Raw genomic sequence first — 17,430 nt, 5'->3', positions numbered from 1 at the left:
TTATGGCGACTGCAACAGGAGATTTTCCTTGCAGACAAAAGCTCTTATATCTGTTATGTTCAAACAATACCACGGTGGAATATATAATTTCTGTTTATGTAATATATACTCGTGCCAGCCGAATGGTTTGTAAAATATTTTCGCGAGTCACTTTACTCATACTTTGCAAAATTTAGTTCCTTTAGAGAGTTTGACAAATTAGTTAATTCTAACATTATCAAAGAAATGGTTACCGATAAGCTGCATGCTCACACCATACTGGCTACTTCAATTCTCAATTTTACGCGTATACGTACGTTGAATGCTGATATTTCTTGCTTAGATTTTTTTCTCACTCCAAACCATAGCAAACTTAAAGCTCAATGACTTTTGGTTAATACCGTAAGCGCCCTCTATTACTTCACCAACGTTGTATTTGCCTATGGAGTAGAAACGAATGTTCATTTCACACCGTCAAATAATTCAAATTCATTTACATTATTTCCTCGATGTTAGTCCATATAAATTCGATGGATAATTTAAGAATTTCTTATATTGCCACTTTTCCATTTTACACTGATGAACTGCTGGTCCGTTAAGATCATGTGCGGAACACGTGACGTCATCGGTGTAATCTTGTGACACCAAAGGATAAAGGCACCCGTTTTAATGTTGTAATTTAATAATTTTATTTCTATTGGTTTCTGCGAATATTTCCACTATTAATGTTGCTCAGCTAGTATACTGTAGATGATCGCAAAAAGCCCAGTCTTTCTCGAAATCGATCAAAATCCCTCATGCAAAATGGTGATTGTACGACCCTGGTTATATATGGCATTACAGTCAAAAGTTTGAAAATTAAAATTTAATTCACTGATGAAGCGTTGGGTGTGAGGTTCCCTTGCCCCCCTAAATGTTTCCGTTATAAGTTGCGTTTTTGCACTTCCAAAATCTGCCGCACCTAAACCCCCACCGCTACATCCCCATGCACCCTGGACTTGATGACTAAATAAGTAAAATTTTCTTCTTCCATCTGGACAATCCGGAAAAAGGTTAGCTGAAGGGCACCAACATCAATTAGTTAATTTAATTATATTTCTAACTTTGGGGTCATGTGATCTTAATTGTAACATGATGCATTATCTGTATACTTACAAATTTTTACATCATCATCCAATCCAGTTGACCCTTAACCCTCCATCATTGAACATCACTCTTCAGTCTTTCTTATGAGATTACTACATGATGTCTGTACTCTCAGATCTTGATTTAAAGCAATGTCACTTCATCTAAGATAACGTAACATATATCGTCATCCTGATACTTCAGTACAACGGTCTCGATGTGTATAAGGAGACTGCAGAGTCTGGTAATTGTAGATAATAGCTGTTTGAGTTGCGTGCCTAATATATATACTATATCTACTATATATCAAACGAAACAGGAACACGATATACTCCTACTAACTCGGCCACAAGTGCGAAGCCATCTCTAGTGGGGAAGGGAAGGGGGGTATTCAATTTATTGACCTGTCAACGAGAACGCTTTGGGCTATCTTCGTGGGGTCCAGGAGACATCATAGCTATACGACTATATATATATATATATCCAAAAGTGAAAAAGGAAAAAATATGATACTTTCATTTCCAACTTTATTGCTTAAACGTTAAATCAGTAACAAAATATTTCGAGCGTTATCACAGCTCTTCCTCAGTTGCAGGAATGAGATGAAAAATTGCAAGAAACCATGTTGGGATTTAACTTCGCATGGATACTCATAAAAGAGAGATCTCTGTTGAGCCTATTGTTGACATGCCGTCGTTGCACATTTTTCTTTTGATATATATGGTATAGGAGAGAGCATTTCTTGATGCTTGGACGTTTGCATAGTATCACCACTCACCCTGAAGCTCTATATTAGGTGCTTGTAGTCCTACATAATACTTCTGTGTATTTATTAAAATATTCATTTTATGAAATTTGGAATAGTATATTATATGTTTTTGGCACCATTTTGTGCTGTGGTAGGTAATAGTGGTGGGTGCACTGAAAGTTAGTAGCGCTCCCATTCCAGTCAGTTATTGATTTTGATAATATGTACGTATAACAATATAAATATATATATTATCAAATTATATATAATACGCTATAGTGTAACAGTATATATAGGTATTTATATATTTATAAAAGTGTACTGCCGGGTATTATAGAACGTTAAGCTGGAAGGACAATACAATAAGAAAAATAAATGAAACTCACTACTTTAGTCTAAATCAAGTCACCCAGGAATGAAGAACATAAAAAGGAACGAATGACAAGGCTAATCATACTAACAGTGAACTACATAGGCAAATAAGATATTTAGATTAATATTAAGGTAATTAAAGAAATGGAGAGCTTCTTTCATACAAAGACAAACAGTTGTAAAGCAACGACAATATATTTCAGTATACGCTTTAATATATGAAAGAACAGAATTTGAAGAACGCGTGATTAAAGTAATCATGTATTATAGTCGTTACACAAAGTAGACTATGCAGAAATATTGAAAGTTTGATATAACCTCTTGACGTATCAAAATATTTCAGTTTTTGTAAGATGGTTTAGATGGATTTGCTTGGGGACAAAATCTCTCGGTGCAAGCAGAATCTACAAGAAACTTTGACATGATGCTAAAAGAATATTTCACCTATATTAAATGTTGCATTTATCATATATTTGGTAACATTAATTATGATCAGTTTGTACATTAAATGAATAAGGAGGGAAGAATCCGTGTCAAATTAGTTTTCCCAAAGTAGTTAGGATGGGACCAACTTGGACTCGTATTTGTATAGAGGGTGTTGATTACGGTGTTGGCTGCATGAACGCAGTTGATTTATCTTATTTTTATATTTTGTTATCTTCCGAGAAAGTCGACTTACCGCCTTACTCGCCTCACCGTCATTTAAGCCGTATAATTCTAAAGACATACTATAAAACGTCTTCATGTCGTCTTATGGCAATGCTTTCAAAACCTCCACCTTCGACTATTATTTTATGCATGATAATCTTCGTGCAAGAGTTATATAAACATTTAAATGACGAGCGTCTTTCCAAATAGACGTACTTAAAAGATGTCGATATTTGATATTATGCCAGTGATGGTACACATGATCTGAGTTCGTATCACTTTAGAGATAGTATACTCAAAATGACTCCAAAAACGACATGTGCATCAAATCTGTGCAAACCCATTTATCAGTGCTCTACTCTGGGAGAAGTTCAATGGTTGTATATAAACGGATAGGAAATGAAAGAAATTATATGAAGTATGATGTACATTAGACCCTGTTGTAATAATGCTAAAACATCTATATTGACCTAAAAGAACTCTAAATATATTCAGAGTAATAACTTCGCGCCCATTCGGCATGATCCATTCCCTTTTCTATGGCTGCCGCCTCACATACCAACTCATTTTTCTTAAGAGCTACAAAGCATTTGATAAATTCATCTCCCATTGCATTACATATAACCTTATCGGCGAGTAATGCTTCCAAAGCACTTTCCATGTCTGTCGGTAGCTTCGCAGTCTTTGGCGGGAGGTTATCCTCTTCATATGCGATACCATCTACTGGTGGTGGAGGATCGTATTCATTCTTGATGCCGTCCAGACCCGCAGCGATCAGAGCTGCAAGGCTAGTGTACGGGCATCCGCCCGAGGACCCCATCCGATTCTCTACGTAAGTACTTCGTTCATCGCCGTCGGCTTTTACACGTAAAGCGGCAGTGCGGTTACCTATGCTCCACGTGGCGTTAGACGGTGCAAATGCGTGTTCTTTTATACGCGTAATACAGTTAACAGTCGGGGATAGAAGGACAGTGATTGCAGGAGCGTGGTACAACAAACCCGCAATCCAGTGCCTTGCTATCTTTGATAACCCATTGGGTGAGCTGGCATCAAACATAAGGTTTCTCTTACCATGTTCGTCCCAAAGAGAATGGTTGAGATGGGCAGAGGCAGCGATTTGATCGGCGTAAGGCTTTGTGGTAAAACTTGCAAGATATCCATGTTGTTGAGCAATTTCTTTGATCCCGTTCTTGAAAGTAAACGCGTTGTCTGCAGCCTGCAAACCAAATGCTGGCTTGTAGCTAATTTCATATTGTCCGGGAGCATATTCGGTCTCGAACGATTCTAAGTCTACTCCCATCAGAGGTAGTTGTTTTGCAATCTGTGAAAGGAAATCGCGATTTTTAGCAAGTCTGATGGTGGCACGAACTTGGATACCGTCGGTGATTGGTTTCTTTGTTACAGCATCCACGACAAAGAACTCATGTTCGTGGCTCGAGTAGAGGGAGTACCCTTCCGATTTTAACACTCCGAGGAGTCTTTCAGCAACATTGCGCGGGTAGCCACCTACTAAATTCCCTAAATATTTGGGGAAAGTAAGAATGCGAGCTGTCTCTTTTTCCCAGGGCAAAGTGCGAAAGGTAGACAAGTCTGCATGGTACACCATATCACGGTAGGCGATTTCTTCGCTGTAACCGGTTCCTGAAACCAATCCAGCTTGGGGATCTAGGGCCATTTGACCGCCGAAAAAGGGGAGGCCATGATTGACCTTCTCCTTGAAATGTCGAGAGGGGATTCCCTTGCAATGAGATATCCCGTAGAAGTCTGTCATTTCGAACCGCACCATTTCAATCTGCTTATTGTCAATCTCTGTTAGTAATTTTTGAAGTTCCATTGTATAGTATCGAGTTGTATCCCTGGAGAGAAAAACGAAACAAAAACAAAATATTAACAAATATTGGATGAAACGGGGAAAAGGAACCAATAATTGTGAGGGTTAATTCATGAAATTATCAGTGAAGCTCTTTGATTTGGTCATCTGGAAAATACCACAAGTGACAAGCCGTTTTATATTTTATCCGTGAATTGGTGACATTAGCAATTGTGCGTCTATAACATAACTTATTGTTTGATGGTATCAATCGTTTTTTCCAGAAATGAAAACCAGAAACCCAGTAAACTTTGTAATTCCTTGTTATACGATTCGCTCCAAAACGTCAAAATAACTATCGGACTAATGTAGAGCGAAATTGAGATAAATTTGTCCGAGATGTAAGGCAGAACCAGAAATGATTTGTAGCAATCCCTTTATGGGCAACACTGGAACGGTTAAATGCACATTATCTATCAGAATCTTGTAAAAAATCGTCCTAACGCAGCCAGCGCTGCGTTTGACGTCTTATATGACTATAAGGTAAAGAGTGAAATCGTGAGGTCCGAAATAGTGAAAACAAATGCGAATCTTTTCTCAATTTAGAGAAGAGGAAATAAGTGGTCGACTACAATAATTGAAATAGTCCTATAAGTAACGACGCTATTATTAATACTCATGATGAAACTATGGATGAGACCAGTCACTTGTATCAGGATCTTTATACTAAATATGACGGTTACATCTAACGAGTTGTATACCGTAATTTCAACTTGAACGACAAAAGGCTGTCTCGGCAGAAGCAGCTGATTTTGAAATACTTTCCTCGAGGAATTATAGCAAATTTGTTGTACTCTATACACTTTCCTAAATATCCGGGTTCCGATGGGCTTCCTATAGATGTCTATAGGACTTTTTGGACCGAAATTGGCGATTTAGTACTCAAATCTTTAAATACACTTTTTTCATTGTCATATCTCGGATGAGCAAGGGATGACTTGTATTTCTCTCATTCCAAAGCCTTCAACAGACCATCGCCTTTTTGAGGGAAAACATGTCGTCGAATTGCTTTACTTAATGCTGACCATAAAGTTCTTGTCAGATGTTTAGCAAACTTCAGAAAGGTAATCCTTCCAGATTTGATTATTACTTTCTCGAGGATTCCGACAAGGGTGTCCGCTAAGTTCATATCTCGTCATCACATGTACTGAGATTTTAAATGATTTAATTATTTCAAACAACAATATCCATGGTATCTCAATTTCAAATACTACCGTTAAGATTTCTAACTACACTATGTAAACAAAGCGTAAAAAGGTTTGTTCGTTTTAAAAATTCTGTTTTCGTTTTATAAATTTTGTCTTCTACACTGAAAACTTAAATTGGTTCACCGACTAACATAACGTTAGTCCATCTGGTGCCTCTCCCGACTAACATAGCCTTAGTCAGTTGCTATACCGACTAATTTATTCCTTAGTCAGTTGGATTTCTTAGTCGGTCATCTTAGTCCGTCAGCTTAGTTGATCAACAATTTCTTAGTCGGTAAATGTATATTAGTCAGTTACATTAGTTGGTGACATTAGTCGGTCTTTACCGACTAATTTTATGAGCCACCGACTAGTTTATAGCAGGTTTTACATTAGTCAGGATGGTGCCTCTCCCGACTAACCTTTCTTAGTCGGTATCGACTGACTAGTTGCACTGACTAGAATCACTGAAAGAATTAAACCCGACTAGTTTCACTGACTAGCACCACTGAAAGAAAAGAGAGCAGAAGAAACACAAATAATGTGTACGTTGGCAGTATTTATTTCTGATAAAACTTCTGATGTCTACAAAGGCTGACTTTCGACAGATAGAGAAGAAATCACTGTGAACAAAAATCTGAAAATATGATTTTATTCCAACAAAGTTAAGACAAGTTAATGGATCAAACATGAATCGCAAAAGTATAGCACTGCACAATAATGCAAAGTTGAATCTTGGGCAAGGGTTCCTCATGACTTTTGTTTTAAAGTGGTACCCCAAATCGACACCAGTTAAGTCTTCACGAACAAAGAGTGTTTCTCTTAACTACAAATGGCCTCCCACTTGTCTCCAGGAAGCCAAAATCTGCACCATTATTGACCTGTGAACAGAAAATATGATATACGTGTAAGCACAGATACAGATATAGCACATGATAACTCACATTATCATAAACATACATTTACATTATAATTTTATAACATATTGGGAGGTATACATTTAAATCTAGGTCCCTCAAATTATAAGCGAGGAATAGCAGCTTTACCAAATAATTATTAGCTTTGCACAGCATAACACCAAGTTATTTTTCAAAGCTTAATAATTATGTTAATCATGTTAATAATGATCCCAATAGACCGGGAGCCCAGAGGATTTGGTTAGCTGGGAAGGTAACCAATTGCCTTGTACATCACAATGTTCACAGTGCATTCCTGTATATGAAACCAAACGACTGGCAAACCGACTGTGGTGGGTGTGGCTGGGAGAGCAATTTTAAAGTCACCTGATAGCTACAGTAACCTAGATCAGTTTTCATGGTAACACATCAAAGTAAGTACAATGTGTCAGGTATGGCCCCAAGAGCAACAAATGGCCATTGCCAGTAATTATTGGTGGTGGGGTACCCCTGCCAGTAGACCCCCAATATGCCCATCCCCTCATTGACCTAGGTGAGCTCATGATTTGACCAGTTGAAACCTACAGGAAAATGAAAGGTATCACTTCATATGTAAGGGATGGGCATTTCCAGTCATTTACATTGGTGGGGTAACCCTGCCAGTAGACCCCCAAAATGCCCATCCCCCATTGACCTAGATTAGCTCATGAGGTAACCAGTTGAAAACTACTGTAAAATGATTGGCAGGAATCTATATGTAAGGGATGGGCATTTCCAGTAATTTATATTAGTGGGGTACCCCTGCCAGTAGACCCCCAAAATGCCCCCCCCCCTCATTGATCTAGGTTAGCTCATGATTTAACCAGTTGAAAACTACTGGAAAATGATTGACAGGATTCTATATGTAAGGGATGGGCGGACTCTGGCAGTGGTGGCCCACCAATATAAAATACTAGAAATGCCCATCCTTACATATGAAGTGATACCTATCATTTTCCTGTAGGTTTCAACTGGTCAAATCATGAGCTCACCTAGGTCAATGAGGGGATGGGCATATTGGGGGTCTACTGGCAGGGGTACCCTACCAATAAAAATTACTGGCAATGCCCATCCCTTGTATCTGAAGTCCTAACCAACATTTTCCAGTAGGTTTCAAGTGGTTACCTCATGAGCTGACCTAGGTCAGCCGTGAGGGGTCAATTGTTGATCACTGGCAGGGGTACCCCACCACCAATAATAACTGGCGATGGTCATTTGTTGCTCTTGGGGCCATACCTGACACATTGTTCTTACTTTGATGTGGTTACCATGAAAGCTGATCTATGTTAGCTATTAGGTGACTTTAAAATTGCTCTCCAGCCACATCCACCACAGTCGGTTTGCCAGTCGTCAGGTTTCATATACAGGAATGCATTGTGAACATTGTGATGTACAAGGCAATTGGTTACCTTCCCAGCTAACCAAACCCTCTGGACTCCCGCTCTACAGATCAGTCAAAATTTGACCAAACTTATGAAGCTTGCACGTAAATGATATACTAGACTGTTTTTTTTTTAAACAGGTTATGAAAAGTATCTTTAATATCATTAAACAGTTGGGTACAATAGTTAAACTCACTCTTCCATCTTTTTTCTCTATGGTACTTGTTCCTTTGCTTTTTGGACTCTTGGATAAACTCTTTTGTTCTGCGTAGGGTACCAATATATCATCTTAAAACATGTCTTTAAGCCATATATAACACAGTTCTCCTCTTCTGTTGTTGCCTCCACACTGGTGTCGTACATCACAGGAAACCTCACACTTGACTTAGATATTTGGCTTTTCAATTCCTGCTGGAAAAAAGAAACAGCAAAGTATTCATCATTTGAAAAAAAATTAAATAAAGTTGTCACCACAAAGTTATGTGAGATTTGCTTCCACTATAGTCTCAAAAAACAATCCCAAAGTTTGAAGCAGACTGTATAAAGCTGAAAATTTGAACGAGAGTGTCATCACCATTGCAACCAGAATCAAATGCCCAGAATACAGAGATAATAAAACATGGGCTAAATCTTTGTTTGTTTTTATGATCTTTAAAAATATAAAATTTTAGAAACAGAAATGCACTGAGCCAACTTATTTATAGGCCTAATCGTTTTTAGTTGTTATTTTGCTTGCTCACATAACAAGCCTGTTTAGACCTAGGCTAGAGGAGAATCAGTACTTTGTTACACTAAGTTTGTCTTTCGGTCGTTTTGATTTAGTCTTACTAGTAGTACTAAAGTATATAATGGACCGGCGAAGACTAGAGAATACCCAGAGTTTTAGCAACTGCGTTAAACTGTATCATCTGATCTATTATTTACGTCAATGAGTTTCATTCAATCTAGGATCAAAAAGAGAAAATTAATTAATCTTAACCTTTAAACTTTGCTACTAAACAGATATGCTTGAATTACAAATAAATGTCAAAAAAAAAAACATCATAATCTACGAATCGATGCATGTACATATACATAAACAGAATAATTTGAATTCGCGCAAGTGAACCCTGCACTACATTGGACAGAAAAAAAACGTGCAATTAGACCAAACTAAACATACTAAATTTTCCGTTACTTCTACATAAAATATCAATACAAATACAACAACTTACTCTTTTGGCAGTATACTAAAAGCACATGTTATAATAACTTCAGACTATCAAGCTTTCCTGAGAAAAAACGGTTAATACTTCTTACAGTAAACAAGTCGACCGTGAAGGAATGTCGCAATTGTCCGGCGTGACCGGAAATTAAATACTAAAAAATGATAAATGAAAAGGTTAAATAGAACTGAAGCGTGCATCCTGACTGCTCGCAACATATAATACCGTTGACTAGCCAACATAATTTGTTCAGCCTACTGTGACTGTACGTTTGAAGGTCTAGCCTTGCCTATTCAATATCACAAAGCCTACCCATTTAGATTCACATGGGAAATTACAGGAAATCTTTACCAAATGAGTGTAGACTTCAAATAAACTATTGAGATTTATAGTTCCAGCATTTGTTTGGGAATAAATTAGAAGATTATGTGCCACTGTTCAATCTAGCCCAGTACACACATAACACATTGTTAATTGGTGTTTAGAATGCACGCTTTAGTGTTGAGAATGCACTGCAGTACCCAGTAGAAGCCTATAGGCTACTCACTGTCATTGCACTTGTGTATTGCGAAACGCCAGCGTGGCAACGGTAGCGTTACACTAACCATGATACAGTACTAGTGCCAGTGGCCTAACAATTAACTTTAATTTTACCTTCAAGTTAAAGGAATAACAGGTAGGCCGATGATGGCAGTTAATACCTCCATTCTTCTAAAGACCTTCTTGGGTGATTTACGGTTGAAAGTTGCTTAGAGTGATCGTATGAAACTATGCCAAGTCCAGCAAGCTGCCGTTGCCTCTCGGTTTCCAAATTGAAGTGAATCGAATTGGGTTAAAATACATTAGTCCGTCGACACCGACTAAGCTACGATTATGGCGTAAATCGGGTGTCCGTATCGTTCTTAGTCCATGGGTTAAAATACCTTAGTCCGTCGCCATCGACTAAGTTGCGATTAAATATTCCTTAGTCAGTGTAAACTGACTAAGAAGCAGTGATGAAACGAAGATTTTTGCTAGTTCGTGTGCATTGACTAACGTTACAGACTAATTTAACGTTAGTCCGTTGCAATATTGACTAGTTTATTTTTTCAGTGTATATATATCCTTGGTTTATATCATTTTTTGGCATGGCCCGCATTAGTCTTCCGTTAGTACGGGACAGGTTTCTGTTTGAATGTAATTTTCGCAAGCATGATGTTTGGTCATTGTGTGTGGGTTTGACAAGTTACTAAGGACCAGGGGTTAAGTTGTACAGTCGTGTGAGGGTCTCTAAGAAGACTGTATACATTCAACTTTGTAAATGTAACTACATCCACTTCATCTCAAAGTTTGATATTACTGACAATATCCCTTGTACTCGTTATTGTGGCATAATATCAGCTATCTCAAGGGCTTACAAAATTGAACTTAAATTGGTATAATTTTTTTAAATTTAAATTAGATTCTTGTTACTTAAATCGATTTTTTTTTTACATCATTATATGATGCCTTCATGTGTCTGTCCCTTTTATACTCGGAAACTTGTGTTGAACCTGGAATAGGTACTTTCTGATCTAATGCCAAACTTGTACTGAGAAGTAGCAATGTTTGCCTGCAAACCCTAATTCAGACAAACTACATCTTCCAAAAGCTGTTGATACCATTGATTAAAAGATCAAACTAAAGTTTGCTTTGGCTGCACCCCATGCATAAACTTGAGTATTTGACTGCTACTATATGACTTAGGAAAACTACGGCCTTAACTTGTCGCCATTTTTTTGGAGGGCGGGGTGGTGGGGGGGGGGGATTGAGGATTTCGCGAAAAGCGGTATGATGATCACGTGATCCACATCAGCACGTGCCATAATTATGATGACAGCATGCACCGAGCTCCATGTACTGCACTGCACTGTACTGCGATAAAGTCAGTATTAACATGTAACAAATTGAAATGTAGCACCGTAACTAACCGCCTAGAGACAAGGACCTCTCCACGACTTTTGAACTTAGACGCTAAAAGGAGCATATTGTGTGTATCACCCAAAGGGACGCCTATACATGCCATTATTTGTGATCCTTACACTACTTCAAACATGTACTACCTAAAATATTTTGCGCCTAAAACGTCTCGAATCTAACAAAATTTAGCGAAAAGTATGAACATTTTTTGGGGCGGCTGTTTGGGCAAAAAATACAACGATGACACAAGTAAACAAGAAAGAAAAATGAAAAAGAAGAAAATGCAAAATGAAAGAAAACGTATCATTGTAATAATTGTGAAAGGCACACTTAAAAGAGAAAAATAAAAAATAATGCAGGGAATCAATTGCAACAAATTGAATAAAAGGAATCTGAAAACGTTGCAGAGTCCTACACACAGGAATCACAAGGAAAACAATTATAGGCTACGTTAACGGTCCAGGGTTGGCCGGTTTTTACCGGGAGGTTTTTCCCACCTATAAGTGGGAAAAACTGGGAAAAACCTAAAATTATATAGAATTCCTAAAAATTCATGTGGAACTTGTGGAGGAGCATATAAACTACAAGAAAATGGCATCTTATGGCAGTGGGTTGGGTTACATCCAAAGAACAGCCATGATCTATAACTTTGTGAGTTTACCGATTAGACTATTATAAATAATTCAAATAAATAATATATTGGATGCTCAAATCAACCAACTTTATTTTCCTATCGAGATGCATAATTCCATAATCTAGAGAATGGACAAGTATCAAACTGTTGGTGCCTCCTAGGGCTATGGTTCGTCATATTATACATGTCACATTGTCTTGTTACATATATATAATGCAACACCATCAGCCCATGTGCCTTACATAGTTTCAAAGCAGTTTCTATTGAGCCCCCTGGATTGAAGTTCACCTCAATAGACAGTTGCCTACTGTATTAATTGAATGAATTATCTGAGCACATAATAGGCCTGAAGAATTTAGGAGGGGTGAATGTCCCAGTGTAGACCTATAATGGTTTGGGCAATAGGCAATGCATACTGCTAAAGAGATCGTGACAGAATAACTATACATGTGCAATATGAAAAATACTCTTTTTTCCACAAAAAGTAGAATTAGGTTGTGATAAAATAGCTCAAAATGAAGCTAAGAAACTCCCATATTCAATAACATATGCCTGTCATGAAACAATATCGTGCCTACTGATGACCCTGCATGATACGGACAAGTAATAATAGTTTTCGAGGCGGAGGCGGTTTTTACTGGTATTTACCAGGTTTTCCCGGTTTTTACCTGGTTTTTACCGCTTAGTGGGAAAAACAGGTTTTTCCCTGGAAAATGCCAACCCTGTAACGGTCGGTCGCAAAACATCGTTAAAATAGAACTGATTAAAAAGACAATAATGTAGCGAAACATATCAACATATACAACTGAAAGATAAACAAGAAGCACCCGAAAGTCAAAACTGATCCACTAGTCAGAACAAAAAGAATAAGCGTCACCATAAAAACGAAGATGTAACGTAATCAAAAGGATATTAGCACGAAATCAGAGCGAACGTTCACGCGAAACGAACGAGCGCTAACTAAAAGACCAGATGTCACTGTTATGGTTTTCCTTGACCTTGTTAAATTACGAAATGTAGTTACGTTATCGTGTATGCGCGAAACTTCTGTCCAACCTCGCTGCACCGTGCTTTAGAAGGTCAGTGAACTGTGTGGGCTAATTGTCGCGCTATCATTGTGCCCACATGGGAATTTTTAACCGGGCCAGTGGCAGACGAGAGACACTGCCATACTGATTCGGTGATTCCCATAGATAGGCCTAGTCACCGTGACCAAGTACATATAGCCTATGCCTGCTATATGACGATAAGAGACAACATTTCTATGCAGCAAGATCCGGTTCGAGCTGCCCCGTCGCCGTGTGCTGAAGGTATTCCTAAACTTATCTAAGAGGCGTGCTTAGTATATCGCCCTTTCTTTAGTTTTAATTTTGCCGGCTGTTCGTGTTTGCCCGCTGTTCGTTTTGATTCTGTCCCTATGTTCACTTTGATCCTGTCCCAAATTTCGTTTTTGCTTTATGGGGAAACCTTTCAATCGTGTGGGTAATCTTTCATTTAGTTCGGGCAGTCATTTCGTTTATCGATGGCTTGGTGTAGTTTAATTTGGTTGCTTAGTCAGTTTCCTTTTGCGGTGCATCATTTTCTTATTATGTGAATATCGAGCTTTATATTCGGTCTATCACTGTGTGGAGATTGTGTTAGCAACTCGATGTTCGCTTTAGATTTTTATCTAATTGATGATTCTATCTTTAAATTTTGTTTCTTCTCTTTTAGTCCTTGTTTTAAATACCAAACATTTCAGTATTACTGTATGATCATGTTAATTTTCTTCATTTTGGTCTGTTAATTTGTTCTTTTAGAATGTTTAGAATGCTTCATCTATATATATATATATATATATATATATATATATATATATATATATATATATATATATATATATATATCCTTTCAGTCTATCTGTACAGTAGCTAATTGTTCCTTTTCATCTTTTGTTTGTTTGTGTGTCTCTTGTTTCATCGTTGTATTTTGCCTCAAATGGCCGCCCATACGTCAGCAAAATGACAACGCCGCGTGCGTCGATAAACGTTCTCTCTCTGTATACATTCCATGCATGAGTGAATTGGTCACGGGGTAGCCTCAGTACTGGACAATAACAGGTGTGCAATTACTGGTAAATGGTCAATTAAATATACTGAATCAGTTTGATAACGTTATGTATGTATATGCAGGGAGCTGCTGTTAACAGCACCGTGGTATTTTCAAGGCTCCTCTGGAAAGCAGCGCTTCTGCACTGAGAAGGACTATACCCTCATAAAAGATGACAATAATAAAAAATATGTATATATACGGTACAGTGCGTTATAGTCCTATACGAACGTTGTAAAATGAGCTAGCATAATGTGTTGAAAATATGTTAATTATTTAGCAACACTTAGCGGCTTTCCGAATAGAAATTAAGCCCTTTGAAGTGTAAAATGAAACTTAACTGTACAAATTTTACAATATAAACCAAGAAATAATGACTGAAAACCATCACTTTAGTAGGCTAAAGTAGGTGTTTACAGTACAGTGTGGCACAGTTCTTGCCAACATATTCTATATTAAAGCTTTGAGAAGCCAAGAGAGACACAGACGTAGCTCTGTTTCTATTGTAATTTGGCAATAATCATTCAAATGTACTAATTAAACATTTAATAACAATTAAGCTACAGGATACAGTACGTTACTTAAGTTGATATCTATTTTATATGCTTAGCAGGATTATATATACTGGCCACAGTTCTGACTATAATATTCTCACAACCCAGAACACCAAATTTCATACTTTCAGTTTACTGAATTGCAGAGTGATTTCAGTGAAGCCCATTGTTATCAACTGTATACTTATAGGCCCTCGCAGCAGGTAATTTATTACTTGTCCTTTTGCTGCCACATCTGACTATGATTTTGCATGTTGCAACATTTTATATTATCAAAATATGGTCTTCAAAGTGACTGTAAAAAATGGTTACATTGACTAAGCTGATAGTTATGATGAAGACTTCAACTTGAAGGTATAGATGAGGTCGTCATGCTACTTGACCATCCTGTAAAGTTGCTGGTCTATAATAACCTTAAATTTTAAGTTGTATATATCACTTCTTTTACCCTTTTGCAGGTTTTAAACATGTTCAATAAATATCTGAGAAAGTAATAACTATTACTGTTCTAATTTTCTGCATGTTCTTATTTTCTGCCTTTTCTTTAACCAGATGTGTAAAAGATTAAAATATGTGATTTAAATCAATTATTTAAATAAATATATATATATATTGAGTGATTTAACTCTGGTTGAGGAATTATTACAATGTAAAGCCTTTTACGTTTGACCTCATACCGTCATTAGTATTCATAAGGTCCGCGCCAGAACGATAAGGCACACCTTCTCACTATAATACACAGAATGACAAATATCCATCACTCATTTCTTGAGGCCTATCGCAGACCAAAGAAAGTGTCACATACGCACACACACACAAACACCCTCACACACACACACGCCAATCTGATTGCATATGTTCCATTGCGTCCAGCAAGGAACCAATAAACGATAGCAGCTGTATTACTACCAATTCTTAATACATTATTCTGCAGTAATTCTTTTATATTTGAAACTGTCACAAACTTCCAGCAATTTTAGCCTGATTAAGCTGACTACAGACTCTTTTAAGAACCTGATATGCGTACTAACCTCGAATTGCATAACAAATTTAGGCAACAATTTTTCTCAGAGTAATCCCTGCACAGAAGGCCGTACAACTTTACAAATCCGCAAGGCGTATGCAACTAAATATCCACTGTCCTCATACGTATGACCTTGAACGAACACGCACACACAAGATTTACAACCGATTCACGCAGAAAGATATACATCTACAAGCGTGTTGTACTCTAGAGAGCTAACGGTGTAATGAATCACACTTGAACAACGTGATTGTATGGCCGAATATTTGGACTCGTTAGCCGACCATCCTAAATTAGCTGACCTCTACAGAGTGTCGTTGGATACTGGCTTACATTGCACTGCCGTACACTGCACTTGTACACATAAACAGCGTTAATTACATTGTGCATTCATTTATAAATATAAATAATAGGCGAAATATTGCGTTGCATATACAATTACATGGAAGTCGAAAACATGGTTGATACTATATGAACAAGTAAATTGATTAAATTACAACGTTTCGGGTGTAAACCCTTCTACAAGGTAACAAAACAAACATCTAACAAGTCACGTAGAAACACACAGTCTGATACGCTCAAATGAATAATATAGCCACACACTGAACGGAAGTGATAATAGCACAATGAACTGAGGGTAAGGACAGTGGCCTTATTAGTTGAGGGAGAGAACTTTAAGTTACATAATTATGAACGTCTTGTTGCAGAGAGTAGGCTGATTTTCTTCTTGGGTACCCTCTAGTCCCCAAAGGTCTGAATTCCAAGTTCGATATACTTTAGGAGCTCTGCAAGTGCCAACTGAGATGTTTGGTTGTTCAGTAAACTTCAGTGACCAGCTTATTCATTATATTGGCCATAATGTGTGCACGTACAAATCACTTGCTTGCTCGGAATCGTAACGATAGATAACGTTTAGATTCCGTTTAGATAACGTATTGATTCCCGCAGGGCCAGTCACGTAAACAGTACATACGTATAGCAGCACTGCAGCAGTACTGCAGTGATGCATGGCGTCCAGATATAGCGCGTGAGTATGATGTTGGTAGTATGATGTTAACGTTAGACTTCTCTTAACAGCACACCTACTACCTACACTAGGCTAAGATTTAGCATAGAATCTATGTCACGCCGAAAGGGCATGTATTATGTTGTTTACTTCTATTCTGTCTGTTATCATGTTCTAATTGTCTCTTGTGATGTTGTTGTCTCCTTCGATGTTGTTGTCTCCTTTGATGTTTTGTCTCCTTCAACGTTGGCTACTTTAATGCTGTTGTCTCCTTGGATGTTTTCTCCTTTGATCTGGCGGCGCTGTTCACTTTTATGACGTCAAAATACGAATACAAATTCAAAGAATTTAGTGCTTCAGAACTATGTATTTTTATTACAGCATATATATTTTTTTCGCACAGAATATATTTTTCACACAGAATATATATTTTTTGCACAAAATAGAAGTTTGTTGTTAGAGAATGTTTGTCTTACAAAGAATACAAATATATTTTCGCACAGAATATAATATTTTTCTATAGAATTTATATATAATTTCTGTCACATAATTTATGTATTTGTTAAAGAAAATATTTATCTGTAACAGAATTTTTATATTTTTTGAACAGTATATATATTTTCTAGAGAATATATATTTTTTCTCGTAGAGAATAAATATACAGTCTCTTTGCATAGATTTTTTTTTTACAAATTGGGTATTAGAGAATATATATTTTGTACAGAATATTTACTG

General features: G+C 37.3%; 1 protein-coding gene and 1 long non-coding RNA gene across 7 annotated transcripts in view; both read right to left on the bottom strand.

The window, feature by feature from the left end:
- Positions 1-1,629: 1,629 nt before the first annotated feature.
- Positions 1,630-17,430, bottom strand: part of LOC139980345 (lengsin-like) — a 39,679-nt gene continuing 23,878 nt past the window's right edge. For 4 of the 6 annotated variants that reach the window (XM_071991956.1, XM_071991960.1, XM_071991957.1 and 1 more), the window contains one exon: positions 1,630-4,728. In XM_071991956.1, the coding sequence (XP_071848057.1) occupies positions 3,354-4,728 (1,375 nt within the window). In that variant the 3' untranslated portion in view covers positions 1,630-3,353. Of the gene's footprint in view, positions 4,729-15,696; positions 16,181-16,372; positions 16,513-17,430 lie in introns of those variants that run through there. The other 2 variants (XM_071991961.1, XM_071991959.1) reach the window with 2 other exon arrangements.
- LOC139979742 (uncharacterized) lies at positions 6,050-10,547 on the bottom strand. Its single transcript, XR_011797310.1, has 3 exons — positions 9,461-10,547; positions 8,443-8,657; positions 6,050-6,810 (listed from the first exon to the last, which is right to left on the bottom strand). It is a non-coding gene; the product is annotated as an uncharacterized lncRNA (long non-coding RNA).

The sequence above is a fragment of the Apostichopus japonicus genome, chromosome 14, assembly GCF_037975245.1.
Source record: "Apostichopus japonicus isolate 1M-3 chromosome 14, ASM3797524v1, whole genome shotgun sequence".
NCBI lineage: Eukaryota > Metazoa > Echinodermata > Holothuroidea > Aspidochirotida > Stichopodidae > Apostichopus > Apostichopus japonicus.
Note: the sequence above shows the minus strand (reverse complement) of the source record. Positions and strands in the feature narration are given on the sequence as shown.